General features: G+C 38.3%; 1 protein-coding gene and 1 long non-coding RNA gene across 5 annotated transcripts in view; one reads left to right on the forward strand and one right to left on the reverse strand.

Moving 5' to 3' along the window:
* Positions 1-773: 773 nt before the first annotated feature.
* LOC121393652 lies at positions 774-2,793 on the reverse strand. Its single transcript, XR_005961221.1, has 2 exons — positions 2,713-2,793; positions 774-1,649 (listed from the first exon to the last, which is right to left on the reverse strand). It is a non-coding gene; the product is annotated as an uncharacterized LOC121393652 (long non-coding RNA).
* rnf38.L (ring finger protein 38 L homeolog) overlaps positions 1,649-23,393 on the forward strand; it is a 148,479-nt gene continuing 126,734 nt past the window's right edge. For all 4 annotated transcript variants that reach the window (XM_041562685.1, XM_041562691.1, XM_041562694.1 and 1 more), the window contains exon 1: positions 1,649-2,823. In XM_041562685.1, coding sequence (XP_041418619.1) covers positions 2,109-2,823 — 715 coding nt within the window. In that variant the 5' untranslated portion in view covers positions 1,649-2,108. The remainder of the gene's footprint in view (positions 2,824-23,393) is intronic.

Below are 23,393 nucleotides of genomic sequence, written 5' to 3' on the forward strand. Positions count from 1 at the left end.
AGCTACTGGCAGACGAGTCGCCAGCTTATTGTGTGGGGCCCTCTGTCGAGCTTCCCTGATCGATACCTGGCCGAAAGTCGGGCACATGTCGATCAGGCAGGGCTAAAAATCCCGTAGGATAGCAGACCGCATGTGTCCATTGATGCGGCCCCACGATCCAACCGCCCGTATTGCCTGCATTATGATCCAATTGTTGGGCCCTAGGGCCCACGGTTGGGTCAGTACAATATCGCCAACCTCAAGATGGGCATATCAGGGAGAGATCTCGATGTGTATGGGCACCTTTACAATAGTAAAGCAAGCGACCTGATAGAGTAGATACAAGTTGCTTGCTTTGCTGTACTGCTGACAGTGTTCTAGTGAGTGTGAATTACAGTCATAGCAGCAGAGTCACACAGTACCGATCCTATTGTGAAATACCTGTCATGAAATGAAATGCGGGGGGGCACACACTGCTCCCATCATAAAGTTTTGGGGGTCCTGCACAGTGCAACTGTCACAAAATGCTGAGGACCCGCACACTGTGCCTGTTATGAAATGCCGGGGGGGGGCACGCTTTTGCTCTGATAGAATACTTGTGGGCCGCGCACACTACTCCTGACATAAAAGGCTGAGCGCCCACACACTGCTCCAGTGATAAAATGCTGGGGGGCCACACTCTGCTCCTGTCATGAAGTTCTGGGGGGAAGTTGCATGCTTCTGTCATAAAATACTGGGGGCCGCATATATGTATAAAAGTATTAAAAAAAGCAAAAAGGTACCACACTACAGGCTTAGTTAGAATAACTTGTTAACAAACAATGAAACGTCTATGTTTTGATCACATCTTTGCGAATTTCCTCAGGGGGAAAAATATCTGTACATATGTAATTGTGTGTATTTAATAGGGAATTGCTTTATTCATGCGTTTCAAGTAATGTAAAACTATGTAACCTTGGAATGTGCACAACCATTTCCTTTGCTTTCCCATCTAGGAGCCTGCTGCTCTCACACAGGGAAAAGCTACGCCCACAAAGCTGTGCAGCTCCACAATGTGCCAGGGATAGAGACTTTGGCACGCCACTGTGTAGCTTTGCCCTAGCCCAGTCACTGCTCCTCTGGCTGCCTGTCAGCAGGCTGGGGCTGGTGCGGAAGTACAGAGCTGGCCTCGCTCTATCTCTTCTTTCTGCTGGGGCCAATAGGGAGAGCCAGACACACACAGCCGAGCAGCACAGCGCCACAGAACATACTTTCATTTCTCCTGCCATTGACAGAATAGAAGAACTCCCAGGGAACAAGTCCCACACAGCAGGAACAGCCAAGGGGGAAAGGAACTGGATCACTTGACTTCATTCTGGTGGATACAAAAGGGGGGAGTAGAAGCATAAAGGCTGGAGGAGATTCCTAAAGCCCAGCACACAAAGCAAAGGCAACACGGAAAAAAGAAGAGGGGGCTGTCTTATCCTTGTGTCCTTTACTTGAATGGGATTTGGGATCTGTATGCAAAGGGTCGCGGTGTGGGGGACAGATTCCTCGCCTGTGAGCCATACTCATCCTCACCCCCTGCCAGTAAGGAGAGCCTTGGATAGAGTTTCATCCTCACCCCCTGCCAGTAAGGAGAGCCTTGGATAGAGTTATTCTTCTCCTCGGGAAGAGACACAATTCTGGACCTATAGAAACATTTGTAGCAGATTAAAACTGAATACAAACAACCCCCCCCCCCAATCTTGAGTTCCATTCCCCACTTGTTTTGATGTGGGAATTCCCAGCGAGTGAGGCGCACTTTGTCATTGGCTTTCCCGAGGCAAGAGCTGTCAGTGGCCAGGACTTTCCACGCTAGTACTTTGTATTCATTATTGCCCATGAGAAGGAGGTGATTTCGATTTTGGGGGATATGCTTTGTATTTCTCTTGTCTTTGTGTCAGAAGATTAACATTTCTCTAATATTTGGGATCAGTTTCCTCTCTCCACCCCACCCCCCTGCTCAGATTGAAAGCTTTCCTGCTCTTATTATCTGTGCCTGTTAATTTGAATCGAAAAGCCCCTCTGTCCCCTCCGACCCTGGCAGATTCACTGTAGAAACAGACATTGATTCCCCCTGAGTCTGCCTGTTCTTCGCTTGGGGGGTGATGCCAATCGCCTCCAGTTCTGTACAGCCCTCCCCTCCGGACTCCAGCCTCTTTACTCGGCTTCGCCCAGTTCAAGCAGACAGGCTACGGGACCCTAAGCAGCAGCAGCCGGTGGGAGGTGGTGAGAGCGGGGGTGGCGGTAGAGGTGGGCTCTTGCCTTTCCCGGTTTGCCTCGATCCAAGGCAGCCTGAAGAAGGGGCCGAGAGCAGAGGAGCCGGGCTGAACAGTAGACCGCTGCCTAGGAGTGCTGCCTCCTCCTCCTCTTCTCCCCAGCACCCTCTGCTGCAGGTCACCCCAGCTTTCAGCTCGCCTTCCTCTTTCTACCAGTCATTCTCCTCTATCTCCCCTTCCTCTACTTCTCCCTCACCTCCTAGAGCTCCTTCTTTTCTACACCCTGCCTTCCTGGAGCCCCCAAGGACTAGATCCAGATCTGCGTATAGGTCTGGATTCATGATGAACCAACAACACCAGCAGCTCCATGCCATGCCAGGAGCAGCTCACTTTCCCCACCACCAGCTCCAGACACCACAACAACCCCCTCCTCCCTTTCTTTTTCCTACTGCCCTTCATGGGCCAAACATGGACAGAAATGACAACCGCCCACCTGAGGGAGCCAGGCAGCCCCACAGCCCATCAGCTCTGGGGGCCAGAAGGAGAGGAAACAGCCCAAACAACAGTTCTCACATCCAGCACCAACACATGAGATCTCCAGCAGGTAAGAGCCAATGAGGTCTTGGGGGAGGTGTCACTGACAAGATGCATGACTTGAGAGAACTGGAATACTTACTGCACATGTAGTGTTTACTCCCATAAAGGAGTTCTATATGACAAGGGAAAGTTTGTGCAGCACTGTGAAATGAATAGGTAGGATTTTAAGGAAGCTTGTGCCTCCCCAAACCATCAGGGCAATTTTCTTGTGCTCCTGCAGCTCCCTACCTTTAGAAATAAGTAGCAACAGTTACACCTTCACTCGCTCAGACTCATAACAGCCGACTGAATCAGCTCACATTGTACACAAGAGGAGGAGGAGGGAGCTGTAGCAGGAAGAGGTGGGCGGGGTTTGCACTGCTCTCCAGTGTATGGACTGTATGGGACTGACAGAGAGGAGTTTCACATATTCAGCTTGTGTGCTGTCCACAGAGATGTCAAGTATAAATGTCTTTATTTTTATTTGCCCGTCTATGTAAATATATTTCATGGTCAGCCTGAAAGCTGAGGTTCTAGGGTGTTTACAGAAGCTTCAGTGCTATGGTCTGTTGTCACTTGAATGACAGGTTCACTTTCACCCTGCAGTTGCCTGGTACCGAGATATTCATTATCACTCATATAAACTGGGAGCAAATACTGGGCAGAATATCAGTAGGGAACCTAAACTTGTGTCTTCGATATTAGTAAGGTGCCTAAACTTGTTACTGCTTGGTATGCGTCGGAAGAAGCGCTCATTATGTATATTTGCGCACAGTGGCGTAACTAGATATTACTGTGCCTACAGCAAGTTATTTTTCAGGAGTGAAATTGGCTAGAGGTTGACCTGTTTTATCAATATTTATTGAAATTTTATATAAATTAGGACCTCATGGGGCCCCTATACTTCCTGGATCACCCTGCAGCCGCAGGGTTTGCTTATTCTTTAGTCATGCGCCGGTGGGTGCTGTGTGGGTGGCATAGCACTCTCAGGGTATATTTTTCTCCAAAGCTGGAACAATTTTTTGGTAATAGGTGCCCTTTAAATGACAATTTTGGGGACCATCTCTGGCAGGAGCTCACAGACCATTGTTCTATTTACCACAACACTACTGACTACTATTCACCTATAGCTACTAAGCATTTTGTACAAAAAGAGAAACTACACTTCAGGGGGCCGTAAAAACAATATGGACTAAATCATTTGATAACAACAGGATTTGTTTTGCCCCCAGAGGGCAGTGCTTTGTGGCCTTGGCATTGTATCCTGTATATATATCATGATGCTGTTAACAGGCAAACAACAGCTGGTAAGCCCGGTGCAGCCTACAGTTCACAAGTGCAATATTTTTCTAGTTTGTGCTTTACAGTGTGTTTCCTCAATTGTAACCATAATAGCTTATATAAATGTCATTAATTTAAAAAATGTTTTGATGGTAAAACATTCATAATATTTGGAATATACAGTATGTATATTCACGAGCAAAGTAAAAAATTCAAGTGGGATCCTCATTCTACTGACCAGTTGTTATTCATGTTGTAAAGTAAAAATAGGCTTTTTTCAATATAAAATAATATAAACTTATTCAGGGGCAATCTTTTGCAATTATACATTTTGCATTTGTGACAACAGAATTGTAATAAGGAGTACCCTTGAGAAGTGTTGAAAAATTGTATTGTCTTAAATTTTAAAGATTGATAGTTACTCTTGCCATTGAATAAAGCATGAAGCAATAATGACCTAGGACATTAATACTGTGTAAGGGAGCTATATGCAGCATTAACCCCTTTTTCCCATTTGATCAGTTTTGTGCAGTTAGAGTAATGAAAGCAAATGTCTTATTGGCTGCTATAAAGTTTTTCTGCCAGTGTTTTTATGTACTTTAGGAAACACAAGTTCAGTTTAGCACTGTACAATGTGTTCCTGCTGGAACATTCATTTAAATACATATAATGATTTAAAATGGGCATGTTTGTTCACTGTTTCACATGTGTATAGCAATAGCACAGTAGCAACATGCACTCAATATAATCATACTCTCTAGAGCCTATTTATTATACTGTGTAAAACAATAAATTCCCCAAAAAAAGTATAAAGATCTATGCAAAATAAATGGTGAATTTATCAAGGTGTGTGTTTTAATTGATAAAGCTCAAACTCCACATTTGACACCATTATATTACACTACTTCAGACCCCACATAATGGAAAAAAGTTCAAGCATTAAGTAAGTTCCAGAAATCGCTCTGATTTTTTTTTTTATAAAAAATAAGTGATGGACAAACGCTCTATATTTATATAGCATTTTCAAGTGACTTCTTACTTTTACACTGGATTTTTACCCAGAGGTACACGGAAAGAATACGTTGAAAGAAAAAATCATACATTTGCTCTTGGTTACAATATAGAAAGATACACATTTATTATTTGTGAGTGCTAAAATGGCTTTGCTAAAATAGGTTTTAATTAGATGATAATCTTATTATTACAGGTTTCACCAACAATTAAGTAGATGTAATTATAATTATCATGTATTATTTAATTTGCTCCTCCTTGCTAAAAGGATTATTATTCGGGATTATGTTGCTATGTGACCTGTGTGATCTCAGGGAGGTTATCTCAATGTATCGAGGTTTAAAGCTGGCACCATTATATATAATGCAGTATTTTCCATTTTGCTAGAACTGTGGTTCTCAGTAGTGATGTGCAGGTCGAGTTTTTTTTATACCCAATCCCAACCCGACCCGAGTCCACCGGCAAATTCTGGTACTTGACCTCAATGTTATTAATAGGGAAAAAATCTAAATACATAGGAAGGCCGGTATTTTTTTTCCAAAAAAGGTGGCAAACCTATGTGCAGGACCTACTTAAACTATACCAGGTATAACTGTAATATACATCTCCTACAGAGATGATTGATTGGTATATTTTTATTGCAACTACGAATGTACCAAATTCCAGATTCAGTTGAGATTTGGCCAAATCAAAGCCTTGCAAAGTCTTTCCAGGCATAAATTAAGGTTTGAATTTGGATTTGCTTCTGGATTCAGCTGAACTTTTGTAGGGAATTCAGTAATTGGCCAAATCATACCATTCTGGATTTGGTGCATCCCTATTGCCAACAGTGTTGCTCTCAGGCCTTTGCCCATTTTACAGATGTATTTTCTTTGCTATTGGGGAAGGGTGGATTGCATACTCTTCCTTGTAATTCATTTGTCTGGAGTCTATTCTATTTTGTTCAACCCATGAACAGAGAATGATGGTGTTATCATTTTGTATTCTCTTTTCTGCATGCCAGTGCACCTGTTTGTGACTGTTTGATAAATTGCCATATTTAGGCCTGATGGATTGTGTGTAATCTATTACTGCATATTTAATTTTCTTGATGATTTATTTTTCTTTAATTGATTTTAATGTTTAGAATCTGAGTTTAATAAATACCCAATGCAGTCTTCATGTCTGCTATTCATGCCAGATTGATTTCAAATAGAGACCCAGTCTATAATTATATAAATGAATATATTAATAAATTACTGACTAGACAACAACAAAGGAAATGCAGACACCATACCAGGTAGGGTCTTTCTGAAAGCTTGTAATTAGTTATTTAAGCATTACGAGATTTTTATTTTAGCCAGAAAGCCACAGATTGGCTGTCACTAATCTAGAGTCTCTCTAATCTAGAGTGGACATAGAACCATGGGGGTATAGTAAGACCATGTAGGTTGTAATGCTTTGATACATAACCCCCTTAGTAATCAGACTTCCTGGCAGTAATCACCAACCAAAAGTATGTGCACTGGAAGCCAACCTGATCCTGTGTTCCAGTGCTCATGATCCAGGAAGTGATCACCAACAGGAAGCCTTGGCATCGTCATTGTAGTTAAAATGTTTGCGTGCCAATAACCACTGCTACTGGTATCTAATCTGCTTTGGCTGCCAGAAAGCACTGCCTCTCACTGTATTTAAGGTACTTGACATGCCTTTACCTGCTGTCACTTATTGTATAATGTACTTTGAGTGTCAGTACCCCTGCCTCATGGCATGTGATGTGCTTGGAGTATTAAAATATATGTATAATATATTATAATATTATACATTATCATATATAATGTGCTTTGAGTACCAGCACTCACTGCTTCTCAAAGTATTAATATACTTGGAGCGCATGAAATATTCTAAAGGGCTTTTGTAGCTGCCACATTGTCCCTGCATCTGCTTGTCCCACCATCTAATATACATAACAAGGGTACTCCTCAATTTGACCCTTCGCCTTCAGCTATCCCACTGAACCCTATTATTATATACCTTAATGAAACCAGGAAACCAGGACCTTGCCAGCATTACCCTACTATGCTCTGCCACCAACATGGGAGAAGTTCAGCAGCCCTGCTGCCGGCCCTGCATCTGCAGTGTCTCGATGTTAGGAAATCCAAGCACAAGCAATAGTAGCATCTGTATCAATCAATCCACTGTGCAGTCACAGGAGAGAACCTCCTTTGTCCCTCTTCTAAACATACCTGTGCAGTACTCTGGCACGGTCCTACCACTGCTGTTACAAATAAAGCTTAAAATATATCATATGTGCACTGTTTTGATCCAGAGTAGGGCAAAAAAACTGGCCTGAAGCCAGTGACATTTATGCTTTAAAAGGGAAAAAATTCCTTCCTGACCCCAATGGCGATCAGAAACATTCAGTGGATCAAGCATTTGACATTCATTTAACATAAATTAATACAAACCAGACTCTCATAATTAAACTGTATAAAGATACAGAATAAAGTAACAGCACATTCAGGAAAAACATCCATATTCCATTATTATAATATGTAAAAGATAAAGAAGAAAACTCCTGATATTTTGCAAAATGTGCAAAATGTGCAAAATGTGCAAAATGTGCAAAATGTGCAAAATGGGGGAGGGTGGGTTGTTGCTACCTGCTTGGATGATAAGGAAGTGAACTGCTTCTTCCCCTAACATCACATCCCTCTCTGACTTCACCCCTGGGCCCCAGCCATCTCCTGCTTTAATTAATTCCTTCTCACCTAAACACAGCTACATGTGATTCTGCCCATCTCTAACCTAGACCAGTATAATTTGGCTGCTGGTCATTCAGATCCCTTGTCATGCAGCCCCTGCGCCTATAGCTCCAGGGCTTTCCTTTCTGAGGCATTTGATATACATTGATGAATATTTGAATAATGTGTAATACTAGTGTAGTACTATTGCTATATATACAGTATTTTCATAAATATTTGCCTTTATCATACAATTTAGAAGAGATGGTTCATTTTAATGATATTTGAACACATTTTGTTAAAAAGGGGTTTTCAACATTTTCATCATTGTGGTTTGTAAGTATAGCATACACATTTAGCTTCGAAAATGTCTTGCTTTTTCATTGCATTGCAAAGGTGACGGAACTTCAGTGCCTGTCTAATCATACAAAGAAAATGTAAACACAAGAGCGTACCCTGAGTTTAATGTTGCCCCTTTTTATCTAACTAGATGGATTGACAGGAAGAGCAAATAAAAACTTTTAATGCAGATGCTAGCATTATTTCAACATGTGTAGCATTATTACTTTGATAACATGTGAAGACAGCTCCAGATTTGTTTATTGAACATGAAGAGAAATCATTGAACTTGTTAGCACGGCAGGTAGCAAATGAAATACTGGCTGTCAGAGATTTTTCTCTATTGTGCCCATTGTTTAATTTCCCTTAGCTTGTTGAGAATATTGTATTTCCCGTGAAAAGGAAGGTTTTGTCCCCAAGCATTTTAGGTGCTGATTCTTGGTTAAATTTATTAGGCCTGTAATACCTCATTCTTTAGTTATTTTAATATTACTTTTTAAATTTAACTGTTGATTTTACTTGCCTGCCATATGCACACAGTATTTCAAGTGAGTTTTTGCCTCATGCTGCTTTTAATAATGTATGGTTCCTGCAGCACTGGTAGATAAAGGGAACTGAACAAGGGCAAAAAGAGTTTTTACAAGAACTGAACCCAGGGTTCCCTATTTCAGATGTTATGATTCAGATCTTTGTATGTAGTACTAGCCACTAAACAAAGGAGTCCAGTATACTGTATATAATTCCTCTTCTGGCTTTACAGTTTGCAAATGGGGGTCACTGACCCCAGCTGTCAAAACTTTGTCTTCTCTGTTCATATAGTCATTGACAAATATCTGGAGCACACTATGATAACAGCAACTCTGGACCTACAACACAGCTAAATGATTACTCAAGTGACTGTAAAGAGCCATCAATGGGATTAGGTACCGTTATTTTTACAAATTCCAGGGATCTCTCTTTTCACACACAATCAAATAAGTGGGAATAATTCAAAAGAGTGGAAAGCATATACTTTCTAAAAAGGATGTCTTTGCCCTGAAGTCTGAGTGGGCGTTCAGCCCAGTAACATAGAGTAACAGAAAAGTAACAGAATAGTAACCTATTCTTTTCTGTTGCCATTCAACAACTATTTGTTTTCTGAAAATAAGTTATTTTACAGGAAATAATGAAGCATGAAATAACCTTTGATTAGTTATTGATGTAGACAGCACCGAACATGTACCTGAGTTGCTGCAACATTCCTTGAGTGTGGATGTCAGGATAGAGATTTGGATGATGTCCTGTTGACATGAGGCATTCTGTGACATTGTTGGCCTACTATTATACTTTATGAGCCAATGTTGGCAGACATGTCACATTACTGATGCTCCGAAGTAATGACACATATGTTTATATCAATTGTTAGCATTTTAGCAGCATTTATTATTTTAGCATTGAGTAGGCAGTGTTTAGCATGTTGACCAGGATTGATAATGATGATGACTTTGTAGAAATAAATAAAGTATTTAGAAGTCGTACTTACTTACACTATGGGGGTTATTTAATAATCCTCAAAATTTATCTGGTCGGGCTTTTTGGGGCAAAAGCTAAAAAATTTTGTGGAAAAAAAAAATTTTGGATTTATTATACCCCAATGCTGCAAAAAGCCTGAATCTGAAAATCCGCCATCTCAAACCTGTCGAGGTCATAATAATTGAAAAGATATCATGGCATGCGCTGGGTTAAGCCCAATAATCCGATTTATTTGGGGTTTTCGGGCAAAAAAAACCCAAAAAAAACCCAAAAAAACTAGAGATTTGCGAAAAAAGTCCATAAAAAACATACAATTTGGGTTTTCGTTGTATTTTATTGGGTTTTTTTTAACCAATCCGATTTTTTCAAGTTATTTTATTAATAAATAAGGCAAATTTGGGGATGTGAGTTTGGTCATGCTTTTTTTAATTTAAATTATGATAAATTTGGATTATATGTATATAAATGTATATTGGAAAGATACTTAGAATTATGTTTTCTTTTAGTAGGCAAATTTGTATTTTGGGGTTGACTTGCCCTTTAATGTAAATGACATCCATTGGACTGGCTCACTGTTAATCAGTAAAACAGGTAATTTCTCCTTTCCTTTTGTGTTGTTAGTGGTAATGGTAATAGCCGAATGTATGACCTTACAACAGAATACAAAAAACCAAAACTTCAGGTTCATTCATTAGTACCAGTGCATAGGTGAATGAAGGTTTAATGAGGATTTATATATTAGCCTTCCCAAACACAAAAATGTCTTGCTGACAGCTTGCAGAGGCCCTCCTTTATGGAGAGCTGGTGGACTGCATAATTATTAACCTAAAAAAATTGCAAAATGACATTATGCAATCAAAAGTGAAGGTTTATTTTGTGGAGTTAAGCATGACACACACAGCGTTTATTATATCATATACCCGTCACATGTCACTGGTGTGTAAGTGTTTAGAGGTTTTTATAATAAACATAAATAGAGTTTTGATGTATGCAATGGACATTTATCTTTTTGTATGTGAATATGCTTTTATGTTTATGTGCTTTTATGTATGTTTTTCTTTACCCTGATACATGCATTTTATACAACTGCTTAATCTTTGTATTATAGTGTTGTTTTAGTTTTGTTTTAGATGGTTTGTGTAAGGTGGTAAATGTTGGAAATGCTTCCTTCATAATGCAGCTAAAATAACACTGCTTTGGTGTTTTGTCATTTCTTGCCTATACTTGTCATTTGTATCTGTGAAAATAAAACTAAATATAATGTGCAAAAAACTGGATCTGTTCATGCTAAGTAAAAATGTGTAGAGTACGCCTAGAAGATTGGGCTTTATCGTCTGTCAGCAAGTTAAAACACAAGCTTGCAAAAACAAGCTTTTAAAAGGGTTGTTCACCTTTCAAACACTTTTGTCAGTTCAGTTGTTTTTAGATTGTTCCCCATTTTTATTTATTTTCCATTATTTATTTTTTACTGTTTTACTGTTTTTCCAAAATCTTAGTTTAAAGTTGAATGTTCCTGTCTAGTGATTGAGTCTGGCAGCTCAGTAATGCAAGTGCAGACTCTAAACTGTTACAATTTTGCAACATTTAGTTGACTATTGTTTCAATTCACAGCTGCCTTTGATAAAACCCAGGTATTGTGTTCAGCAGGGATAAAGATAAGAAATGTATCAACTAAATGTATCAATTTAAAACAGTTTACAGGGTCGGCAACCCTCCCCTCCCAGAGCTGCTTTAAAAGGTGAAAAATTACACTTTACACTTCAATATTAGAAAAACATTGACACTTAGGGGGTTATTTATCAAAGTCCGAATTTATCTCAATATTTTCTGAAAAAAACTCTGACCAAATGTGCATGGGTTTTTGGGCTTATTTATTAATACACGTTCCCGAAATTTTTGTTTGCGGGAAAAAAATCGTGAAATATCAAGATTTTCACGATTTTTTCTGATTTTTCATCCTGAAAACTTTGGGGTATTGCCAAAAACCCAGCTAACATCAAAATATCATTGAGACTTCTCCCGTTGACTTATATGCAACCTCAACAGGTCTGAGATGAGCCGACTCCGCACTCTTCTCCTGCTCTCCCGCCACCATCAAATGCCAGCTTCCCACTTCCCACAAATCCCAACCTACACATCACTATTGTGTATTATAATAAATAAAGAACCCCCTGAAGTCACCTTGGAGTTCCATGACCTGTATAAAAACACTTGCCTTCGGCCTTGTGTTTTTATATGGTCATGAAACTACTCTGTAACTCATAATATCCTTATAAATTACAAGAGGGGGTACTTTATTCACTATATATTTTACAAGAGTGGGTACTTTATTCGCTATATTCTGAGGCTTTGGCAAATTCAGAAATGGGCCAAATGGCAAATTGGGAGTTGGTCAAACCAACACAAACCCAGGACTATTAGCATATAGTCTAGAGTAACTAGAATTCAGTGATCCCCAACCAGTAGCTCGCGAGCAACATGTTGCTCTCCAACCCCTTGGATGTTGCTCCCAGTGGCATCAAAGCAGGTGATTATTTTTAAATTCCAGGCTTGGAGGCAAGTTTTAGTTGCATATAAACCAGTTGTACTGCAAAACAGAGCCTCAATGTTGGTTGACAATCCCCATAGGGGCTATTAAATGGCCAATCACAGCCCTTATTTGGCACCCCAAGAACATTTTTCATACTAGTGTTGCTCCCCAACTCCTTTTACTTCTGAATGTTGCTCACGGGTTCTAAAGGTTGGGGATCCCTGAACTAGATGGTGCTGCCCCCAACCCCTCCTCCGAAAGTAAAATATTCAGAGGGGCCCAGCACACAGCAATTCCATCCCACCCTCTACCGATCTGTCCCCACCATCATCCACTGCCCACCTGTAGTCTTCTGGTCTGTTTCCTCTACAGTTACCATGTGATTATGAAAAAAAAGAAATACATTTTGTATACTGGGTGCTGCTAGTAGGGACAATATACCCAGCAACTGCTGGAGGGAGAGCAAGAAGCACAGTACGCATAAATGTTCCAATAACAGATCATCCTTGACAAGGTTTGGGTGGATCTGAAAAGATTTTGCTGTGTCTCCCAGTAACATCTAGCTATTATAAGAACAATCTTCTACAATATCTAGAATATAGACAACAACAGATAATCATATTTATTTTTTGGGGTCAATCCTGCTCAATGTATAATGTTCAAATTAGGACAGAAATTTGATCCAGTGCTTTGCCTTATATTGGGAAGGGGATGGATATGTAGCATAGTCATAATAATGGCTCTTACCTCTAATATAAATCAAAGTTAGGAACATTTCCAACATAAATATTTTGCTCTATTCACAGGAGCAGAGAGAAAAATAATTTGTGTTTTCTACCTAAAGAATCAAAACAATGCTGATGAACACCTTACCATTCCATCAAATACAATTAACCTTTTTAGATTAGACCCAAATTAATTCCGTAAATCAGCCCTGGAACACAAGATTCATATTAGAATTTTGTACCTCGTCCTAATTAATAATGTCTGTTATAATAAGAAACGTCACTGTGTCATCTGAGACTATAGAGACCAACCCTAAACAGAAGGACAGCACATTGTCTAGACGCAAAAAAACAAATGTAACCTCGTGCTATACTGAGATCTATTAAATGTATGATATGAGCTGAATAAAATTATCTAAGATCTGCGTAACTTGCCTTTTTCTAGTTTCCAACTTTACTTCATTAGTATCCAAAAATACTTTTGGATTTTCTTCAGTGTTACTGTATTGACATTTGTCTATGTTCTATAATCTTACTGCCAATTTAAAAACTATATATGTTTATATCAGTTTTTGTGGCATGCATATGGCATAGTGTGTAAATGAAGATGTAAAGGTGAAGAGCTTATCTGAAATGCTTTATCAGAATGCTGCTGGTGATTATTAAAACTACCAGTCATAACCTGCATGCTAACAGCCTGTTATTTTTGCTCAATTGTGGTAATGCTCCTTTAAAAGCAGAAGAGACAGGTTTGCATAAATGTATTTTTTTTTTTTAAAAAAAAGCAAGTTTGGCTCCCCAAGGAGGCTAAATATGCAGACATGTTATTCTTCTGAATTATCCAGCACAAACAAATACCACAGTGGATAGAAGAGACCAATTAGTTAATATTTTCTTCTAGCTATAGGGCTGAATATTGAAAACTAAAGTTAAGAAAATGCAGGCACACAAAGTGGAACAGAGCCCTTGTGAAAAGAACATTTTTTCCCTAAAATAATGCTTGAAAACTCTCTGCTGAATGAATTTCTTCTAACAGTCCTCAGTGAGCAATGAAAGCGCCCTTGAAAATAGCTGGGACTTATTGGCTTTTATTTTTGTATGTCCATTAACGTTGTTTTGGGATGGTTGGCTAAATATTATACAGTGCAGCCTTTTAAGATGCCTTTCAATTCGGCAATATAACTTACATGACATATACGAATGTTGTCTGCTTCAGTCATGTTTTTTTCTTAATTCTTTATTTATGATTTATTTAGGGGGGGATATAGAAAGCAAGAAGGAGGGAATGGGAAGGGGGAGTTCAGTCATGTTTTTTGTTTACTCAAACCTCCACCCACTGCTCCTCCCCTTGACCCAACATGCTTGCCAATGGCACTTGCACTTTGCGCAATCTTCCCACACTTGTATCTCCCCACCCACCTGACTCCCCAGTGCTCGCACCCTCCACTATCCCCCCTCCACCGCACAAACCTCCCCCACACCAACCTGCTTTCTCCAATGACACTGCTACTTTCAACACAGTGCGCTCTTCCCCTGTCAGCTTTGTAGACTCAAGGTTTGGCCAGTGAGCCCAGTTTTTGGTACCCTAGGCCTGAGCCTTTGTGGCCTGCCCACAAACCCAGGCCTGTGTGCCAGTAGGTTATGATTATATATCTACAGTTTATATAATCATAAATGTTGCCCTTTATAATATAGGCTACGTAAAGGACCACTATATTAATTTTTTAGATCCCCTATAAATTTTTCTAGTGCAACATCTAAATATGTATTTTTTAGTGGGATCCTTCACAGGAGGGGGGTTACCAATTTGCTGAGCATCCCTAATGAAAATAATAGCCAACCTTAGGTTCAAGGGGTAGTATTCCTTGGAACATTGTGCCACCATCTTTCCCAATATCCCAGAGTTCCCTTGCACGATATTGGACTGTGCTATCTTTTAATTCCTTAAAGGGGTGGTTCACCTTTAAGTTTAACTTTTAGTATTTTATAGAATGGTCAATTCTAAGCAATGTTGCAATTGCTCTTCATTATTTATTTGTTTTTAATTATTTGCCTTTTTCTTCTGACTCTTTCCAGCAGTCACTGACCCCATCTAAAAACAAATGCTCTTTAAGACTACACATTATTGTTATTGCTACTTTTTATTACTCATCTTTCTGTTCAGGCCCTCTCCTATTCATATTCCAATCTCTTATTCAATTCAGTGCATGGTTGCTAAGGTAATTTGGACCATAGCAACCAGATTGCTGAAATGCAAACTAGAGAGCTGCTGAATAAAAAGCTAAATAACGCAAAAACCACAAATAATAAAAAAAACAAAAACAACTGCAGTTTCAGAATATCACACCCCACATCACACTAAGGGGCACATTTACCTAGTGTCGAATATCGATGGTTAATTAACCCTCGATATTCGGCCGTCAAAGTAAAATCCTTCAACTTCGAATATCGAAGTCAAAGGATTTTGCGATATTCCTACGATCGAACGATTGAAGGAATAATCGTTCGATCAAACGATTAAATCCTTCGAACCGAACGATTCGAAGGATTTTAATCCATCGATCGAAGGATATTCCTTCGATCAGGAAATTGTTAGGAAGCCTATGGGGACCTTCCCCATAGGCTAACATTGGCCTTGGTAGGTTTTAGGTGGCGAACTAGGGGGTCGAGGAAATTTTTAATGAGACAGTACTTTGACTATCGAATGGTTGAATAGTCGAACGATTTTTAGTTAGAATCGTTCGATTCGAAGTCGAAGGTCGTAGTCGAAGGTCGAAGTAGCCCATTCGATGATCGAAGTAGCCATATTCGACCATTCGAAATTCGAACTACTTTTCCTGTATTCCTTCACTCGAACTAAGTAAATGGGCCCCAAAATGTTAACTCAAAGGTGAAAAAAACCCTTTAATCTTCTAGGAAGTAATTACTGACCCAACGTACAGTTTTAACTTTTCTTACAAACATTCCTATTATGTTTATAATAGTATGTCGTAGCAGTCTAGCAGAGGCAGCTCCCTAGGTTTTATCATAACCTTCAATAAAAAATACCAGAATGGGTATTTCTCTGCACAAGTAGAATTCTGTAGGAAAATGCATAGGTATCCTTTGACACTTCAGAACTTAAAATCCCAGCAGTGCCATCACCCTACCTGGCAAGCTAAATATATATAAGGGATGGAATATAGTGACATATCTTAGGGTTACATCATTGGGTCAGGGTCAGGTAAATCCTTGCAGGACAGGTGGTGTAGTTGTTTCTCTTGAATCCTCCTACTGAATAATGATCAATGTATACCCAGAGGCTAGAAAAGAAGGCAACGGTGGCTCCTGGTAAAACTGACCTCAGTGTTTGAATATGGTAGGAACCTAAAGTTGGAAGCTACGCTGAGGCAGGAGCATTATTACCATAATGGTTTAAATAAGGACTCAAACTTAAGTGTGTGGCTTAACCAAATAATCATCTATGTTTCGTGGAACTTAATCAAAATATTTTCAATTTCACCCATTTTCAGTTATACAAGCAAGAAGCAAACACAGGTGCTCATAACAGAGGTTTGCAGGCAGCCAAGGTGCTTTATAACACATTGGTTGTTTGGTTCTAAATTGGCAACTAAACCCCTATTGACGTTAGCAGAAAATCATTGTAATGTCATCCTCTACAAGTTTAAGCAGATGCACATTTAGCCTATTTACAGAATTGCAATCAGTTTCCCTATAAAAAGAGATAGAAAGTAATTACAAAGATACAGTATGTCCACAGAGGAGCTATTTCAGCCATGCATTGAAATAGTAGATTGACTAATCAGCAGCTCACGTATGCTGTGTTCAGAACTTGAGAATTTACAATTATATCTACAGCTCAGTTACTAACAAGGTGCTGACAGTGTTGCTGCACTTTCCATGATAAAGCCTGTGGAAGAGCCAGCTCACATATGAGATACACATATCACTGCAATTTTACATTTTCATATTCATGAGGCTGCCAGATAACGCTCTTTGTAGATTCATGGCTTTTTAGATGTAGATATATGAAAGGACCATGTTCTGGTAAATTGTAGTCGAATGTAAGAATTATTTGATGGATGTATGTTTTTTTTAGTTAGCCACTTTAAACTGAATATTTGTGGTAATAAGCTTTCAATTAAAAATATATCTTTTTTTATATATTCATCGGAACTTTGAGTAATGTTGATACAATCTGGATTTAAACTATGCAGTACAAACAGTATTGTAAGCAGTTAATGGACTATCTGCTCCACATTTGACACCACAGGGGTTATATATTAAAGGTCGAGTTGTGTTTTTACTGAAAAATTCGAGTTTTTCGAGGGTAGCTAAAATCTCAAATTTTTCAAGATACAAAAACGTTTTTTTTTTTACATTTATTATGCCCCAACGCTGCTAAAAGCCGGAATCTGAAAATACTCTAAAACCTGTCAAGGTCATGTAGAAGTCAATGGCAGAAGTCCCTTGAACTATTATAAGATGTTTTTAGCCTTCATGATTTTCATGTTTTTTACGGCGGTTTGCACTTGAAAACTCGATTAGTTTGGGGTTTTTATGTTTTTTATCATCTATAACTCGATCAATTCTAGTATTCAAGTTTTTTTCCCCCCAATTGCATTCAATCAAGATTTTTACATACAGGTTTTTTCATAAATAAGTATACATTCGAGTTGTGAGTTTATTTGAGGTAGAAAAAACTGCATAAACCTCACAACCTCGACCTATGATTTGATAAATAGCTTTTCACATGTTTTTGCCTACTGTAGATAAATTAGGCTCGCTATAGGGGAAATGTAATTAAATTCGCAAAGAGAACAAATTTGCAAATAAAAATTTGCATGTCACAATGTAATATTCTTCATTAGGCTTTTATTGAACATTGAACATGAAAGAATTTGAATAATCTTCCAATAGTGAGAGATTATGTCATGCCCCTGCAGAATAGAGTGTCATATCATTTTAGACAGTGTTTAGTTGATACTGCTCAAGTCAGAAATTTCAAAACATGAACACACCTGAATGTTTCTACCATCATTTTTGCATGCACTGTTGCCTTAACCTCACATAACCTCACAAAAAATGTATTGCATTTATAAAATCCTTTATTCTAATTTATCTGGAAGGAAAACTAACAAATAGACATTTTGGCATTATTTGGCTCATGATAAACATTTGGCCTTGTTTTGGGGTCTCTTTCGAGAAGGCTGCATTTATCTTTTGGCTGCACGTCTAATGTGGATAGGGTGTTCTTTGTTCACCTGTCTTTGAATCTTAGAGGCAAATCCAGTTCTATCTTAAAATAAAGTGTAAATGCTGTTTTTATATGCCAAGGTCACTTTAGGTCTGCATGGTCTAATTTTAATGAAAATTGTGTAAAAATCTCTCTAGTGTGCATTGTACTGCTTGCTCCTCTAAATACTTTTAATTTAGCTGCAGTTTGGGACTGGAATAATTTTTCAGCATTCAGGAGGAGTGGCCTTCAGTTGCTTTTTTAAGATCCCGTGACACTGTTAACGACAGATGGAGGCTGCTTGTTTTAATATTTTCAATGTTTTTCTAGCATAAGCCACAATAAGTCTAACAAATTAGTTCAGTTACATTCCAGTATTAGTAGATCAAAGACCAGCACAATTCATACTGTTTAGTAGAAGCACTCCTCTTACCGTTTGAACTAATGATGTCTCTTCACAGAAAATGTACAGAAATTTTAAACAACGTAATCAATTTGTTTATGAGAAAACCCAGTTCCATATGAAAACTGCCTAAACTGCTTAAAATCTGATTTCTATCATTTCTGCATATTAAGAATGGAGATATCTTACATTGGGCTTAGGGTTGCGGGACTGATGATGTTGGGGGCGGGTCCAATGACGTCACAATCACCGGATTTCTTCATTTATCCATGCATCGCCCCAATATTTCAGATATCCAGAATGTTGTACTTTTAGGCATGACCTTTTCTTTGGCTCCCACTGCTTTCAGACAATTTAAATAGTTCCACATCTTGAGAATTTTCATCTATGTTTACAGCTCAGATTTACCTGGAAAATAGTTTACCCTTTATTAGATCCGGACATATTACCTGTATAACCACAAACACCCTTCCTTTATGATGTTAAAGTACATTTTTATTGTCTTGCCACTACATATTTGCTTTGGTGTTAATCAGGCCCTAGTTAAGGGAAAATAAAATATACTGGCACAAAGAGCATCATTTATGTGCTTACTGTTATTTATTCATATATGTGAGAACTGATCCTTCTGTTAAAATTAATTATTAACTACAGTCTTTAATAAAACAGTGACCAGCTTTTAGGTACTGGCTGGCCCAGGACCAAGACCCATTTGGTGGGCCCCCACAACATAAACTGCATAAGTATACACACACACATCTGTAATGCTAGTGCTGTAGAGAATGCCATATTTTAGATCTGTTTATTAGAAGAATCTATTTTTAATATGTTTTAATAATGGTAAAGTCTGCCAGATTTCAGTGGCTTCCTAATTTTCCTACAATCAGGAGTGAAAATAAAGCAATCATCAAACCACTTAAAGGGGTTGTTCACATTTGAGTTAACTTTTAGTATGGGATAGAGAGTGATATTCTGAGACAATTGGCAATTGGTTTTCATTTTTTATTATATGTGTTTTTTGAGTTATTAAGCTTTTTATTCAGCAGCTCTCCAGTTTGCAGTGTCAGCAATCTGGTTGCTAGGGTCCAAATTACTCCAGCAACCATGCATTGAAGTGAATGAGACTATGGACCATTAATAGGGGAGGATCTGAATAGAAAGATGAGTAATAAAAAGTAGCAACAACAATGAATGTGTAGCCTTACAGAGCATTTGTTTTTTAGACGGGGGCAGTGACCACCATTTGAAAGCTGGAAGGTGTCAGAAGAAGAAGGAAAAAAATTAAAAAACTATAAAAAAAAAAATAATGAAGACCAGTTGAAAAGTTGCTTAGAATTAGCCGTTCAATAATATACTAAAAATTAACTTAAAGGTGAACCACCCCTTTAACCCTGCAGCCAATCTCTACATTGCACACTACAAGAAACATCCTTTACAAACATACTTCCAGTTTTGTATTTCTTAAGTTCTAATTAAGTCTATGTCGTAGTTGGGGATGCTTCTTCCAAAAGATATAGTAGATGAAAAGCTGCATTAAGCTGGTTAATTTTATTTTAAATGCCACATTATAATGACAGGAAAAATATCTGGACATTTTTGAGCAACTTATCAAGTAGAAGATATATGACAACATTTGCCTTTCAGCAATATCTTGGGAAATTATTTAAATACCAGAAGCATTTAACAAAAATAAGTTATAGCTGCTTGATAAACAAGATTGATAGACTGGGAATAAATAGAATTCTCTTTGTATATTGTTGTTATGCAACTTCTAGCCTTAGAAGTCATGAATGCTGGCCATAAGGCTCACAAGTAGACAGATAAATACAGTACAGCTCTACAGAAACTAGTCACCAGAAGGCACACTACCAAACCAAATTATATATGTTCCCAACACAGAATGTTAGCAGGTAAAAATATGCTCTTCCAAATTGAAAGTGGCTTGTTGTTTTAACATAGGACTAAAGGAAATATTGAAATAAAACTTGCCTTTATTAAGAGAACACTAGACAATTAAAAGAAACACTGTTCTAGGGCAGCTTATATATATATATATATATATATATATATATATATATATATATATATATATATATATATATATTCTAGCAACACATATTCTTCTGATATTATCAATATTTTGTGTCATTACAAAACGAAGAACCTGAATGGGAAATTGAAGAACATAAGTGCACATTTCCACTCTCACAGTAGCCCACAGCAACTAATGAGGAAATAGCTTTAATATATTTACTCAAATATAAGCAAATATCCAAATGGTTACTATGGGTTACTGCACTGTGTCCTTTTACACAAAACATTTATAAGTTTTGTTTTATGTAAACATTTGGTAACCCTATCTCACTCAGCTAAGTACTCATAGATGACTGTTGAGGCTTTTCCCCCAGCTCTTGGTCTCCTAAGAAATTTCAAAATTTGCAGATCCAAGAGGCCAAAGAAATTTAACCTTAACCTGTCCATTCTTTTAAGCAGCTTCCGAGAGATTCTAGAATTCATAGTATAAAGCCAGATGAAGGTTTGCATGTGAGTTGGAAACTATTCTCTATATTTTATAGAAAACTCTATATATATATATATCTCTCTATATTTTAGAAAACCACACGGAAATGTAAAACATTTACAAAGAAGGCCATTCCTTGTAACATGCTGCACATTAACATCATTTTAACTCCAAACACATACATAGCTAACAAACCTGTACAGCTGATACAGTGTTAAAGCAAGACAGCAAGAAATATACTATATAGATCCAATTATTTTTACCATCTACAATCCACTTGTGTCTGGTTAACATCTAAACTGACAGAGTATTCCATAAGTATTTAGGCATATGCAATAGAGTTGGTAGCAAGTTGCTAGAGGGCAAACTAGCTTATATAGCTGCAACAGCATTTATAAGCTAAACAGTACTGCAGAGCTTATTTCTAAGGAATGTGGTATCTTGTTACTGAGTAAGAGAGAAGGCTCCTCAATTAGCTCATAGGAGAATGAAAATATATCACTGAATAACAACGATTATATCATTTCAGCATCAAATTAGTGTTGACAGGCCTTAGAAATTCCCCTGTCTTTGTGTACAAAATAGCTAGAGGGGATCTTTTAAAAGAAGATGTTCTGAAGGATGAGAGGCCCAGTTAGATATCATTTCAAAAAGGCCTTATATTTAAAGCTGTCTGAATAAAATTAAGCAGAGATTTTGATTTTGTATTCTATTCATAATCAGCAAGAAGGGACTGTAATATAAAAAAAATCTAGAACAAGGAAGACTTGTTTGATTTACCGTTATATACTCGATGCCTTAGGGAAAAAAATCCTGGGCCCCGGGCTTGCTACATAAATACAGTGTGCTGAAAGCTGAATGGGACAATGCCTTTATCCATAAGGATCAGCATAAAGATCTTCTTTAGAATGTTGTGGCCAGGAGCACCTTCTCACCAGCATAGCCAGTGCTTATAAGAATGAGGCAGGTGTTATTGCCTCCCATAGTCAAAATCCCAGTGCTTCTGGCCCTTACAAATCATGTTCTTCAGCATACCATGCTTTTAAACTGTCAATCTTTTTGAAGGAACTTGAAGAAGTGATACCATTACCTGCACAATGTATGACAAATGCTAATACAAAAGCTTTAAAGCAATGGCACACAGGTACCTTCCGGGCTATGGGAATACTGGATATGTAAGTAGCCCAAAAATATGGTGTCAAAACACTTGAAATCTGTTGGCCTGCAAGAATTTATTTCACAAGCATTTCCTATGCAAGTCAAGGCAATCTGTCATCACGTTTAAACACATAAAAATGCATCTTAGAAACAACCATATGCCCTTAATTTTGTGTTTAAATCTATGCCGTGGTGGATAAATTAATTTGTTCGTTTTGGTACATTATTTGGTATATAATTGATAATTCCATTTTTACTACAAGCTATTTCTTTCTGTTGTTATAAAAAATAATTAGTTGTAGGTCAGACTTTTCCAAGCATCTAGGACATTACAAGGGTCAAAATAAAAGATGAATAGGATATGATTATGACAGTTGAGTCAGTGAAGGTAGCTGCTGTGCTTCAGTTTTGTTACTGTGCCTTTGGCCTGTTGACTCTAGAATACATGGTGAGCATTTTATTGTTTTTGCATTGTAATTTGATAGATTTGTCAGCTGCAATACAACTTAATTGCAACAGAAGACAGACACAGACTATGATTTTGCTATGATTTGTAGAGCTTGTTACTAGAGGCATGATTAATGATTCTTGAACTATAACAGGACTGCCACTTGAATTGTCTGGTACACACATTAAAATGTCTGGTTACCCGTTTTAATACTATACCTACAGGAATGTAATAAGGGATTTTTATTATAAGAATGCTATATTTCCATGTAACTCAGTACTTTGGATCCACAAATAAAAATACACGCTTAGCTTCTGTAAATATGAGATTTGCAGTCATGTTGTCTCTAGGGTTGCCACCTTTTATAAAAAAATTGACCAGCTGCTGGGGGCGGGGCCTCAAAGGGGTGGGACGTGATGTCAAAAGGGGCGGGATGTGGCGTCAAAAGGGGCGGGGCCACGCCACGGACACCACAGATGCTAGAAGAGGCAAAAGAAAAGGTAAATTGCAGGGGATTGGGGCCAGGCCGAGGGCTCCTTTTGATCGTATTACAAATTAACCGGCAGCTACATTGCCGGTAAATTTGTAATACCGGCCCCGGCCTTGGCAGGTATTTTACCGGCTAGGACGGTAAAATACCGGCCGGGTGGCAACCCTAGTTGTCTTCTGTATCCCCAAAACCTCTGGGGGCAGGGTCACGTTTTTGTTGCA

Source organism: Xenopus laevis, chromosome 1L, assembly GCF_017654675.1.
Source record: "Xenopus laevis strain J_2021 chromosome 1L, Xenopus_laevis_v10.1, whole genome shotgun sequence".
Lineage (NCBI taxonomy): Eukaryota > Metazoa > Chordata > Amphibia > Anura > Pipidae > Xenopus > Xenopus laevis.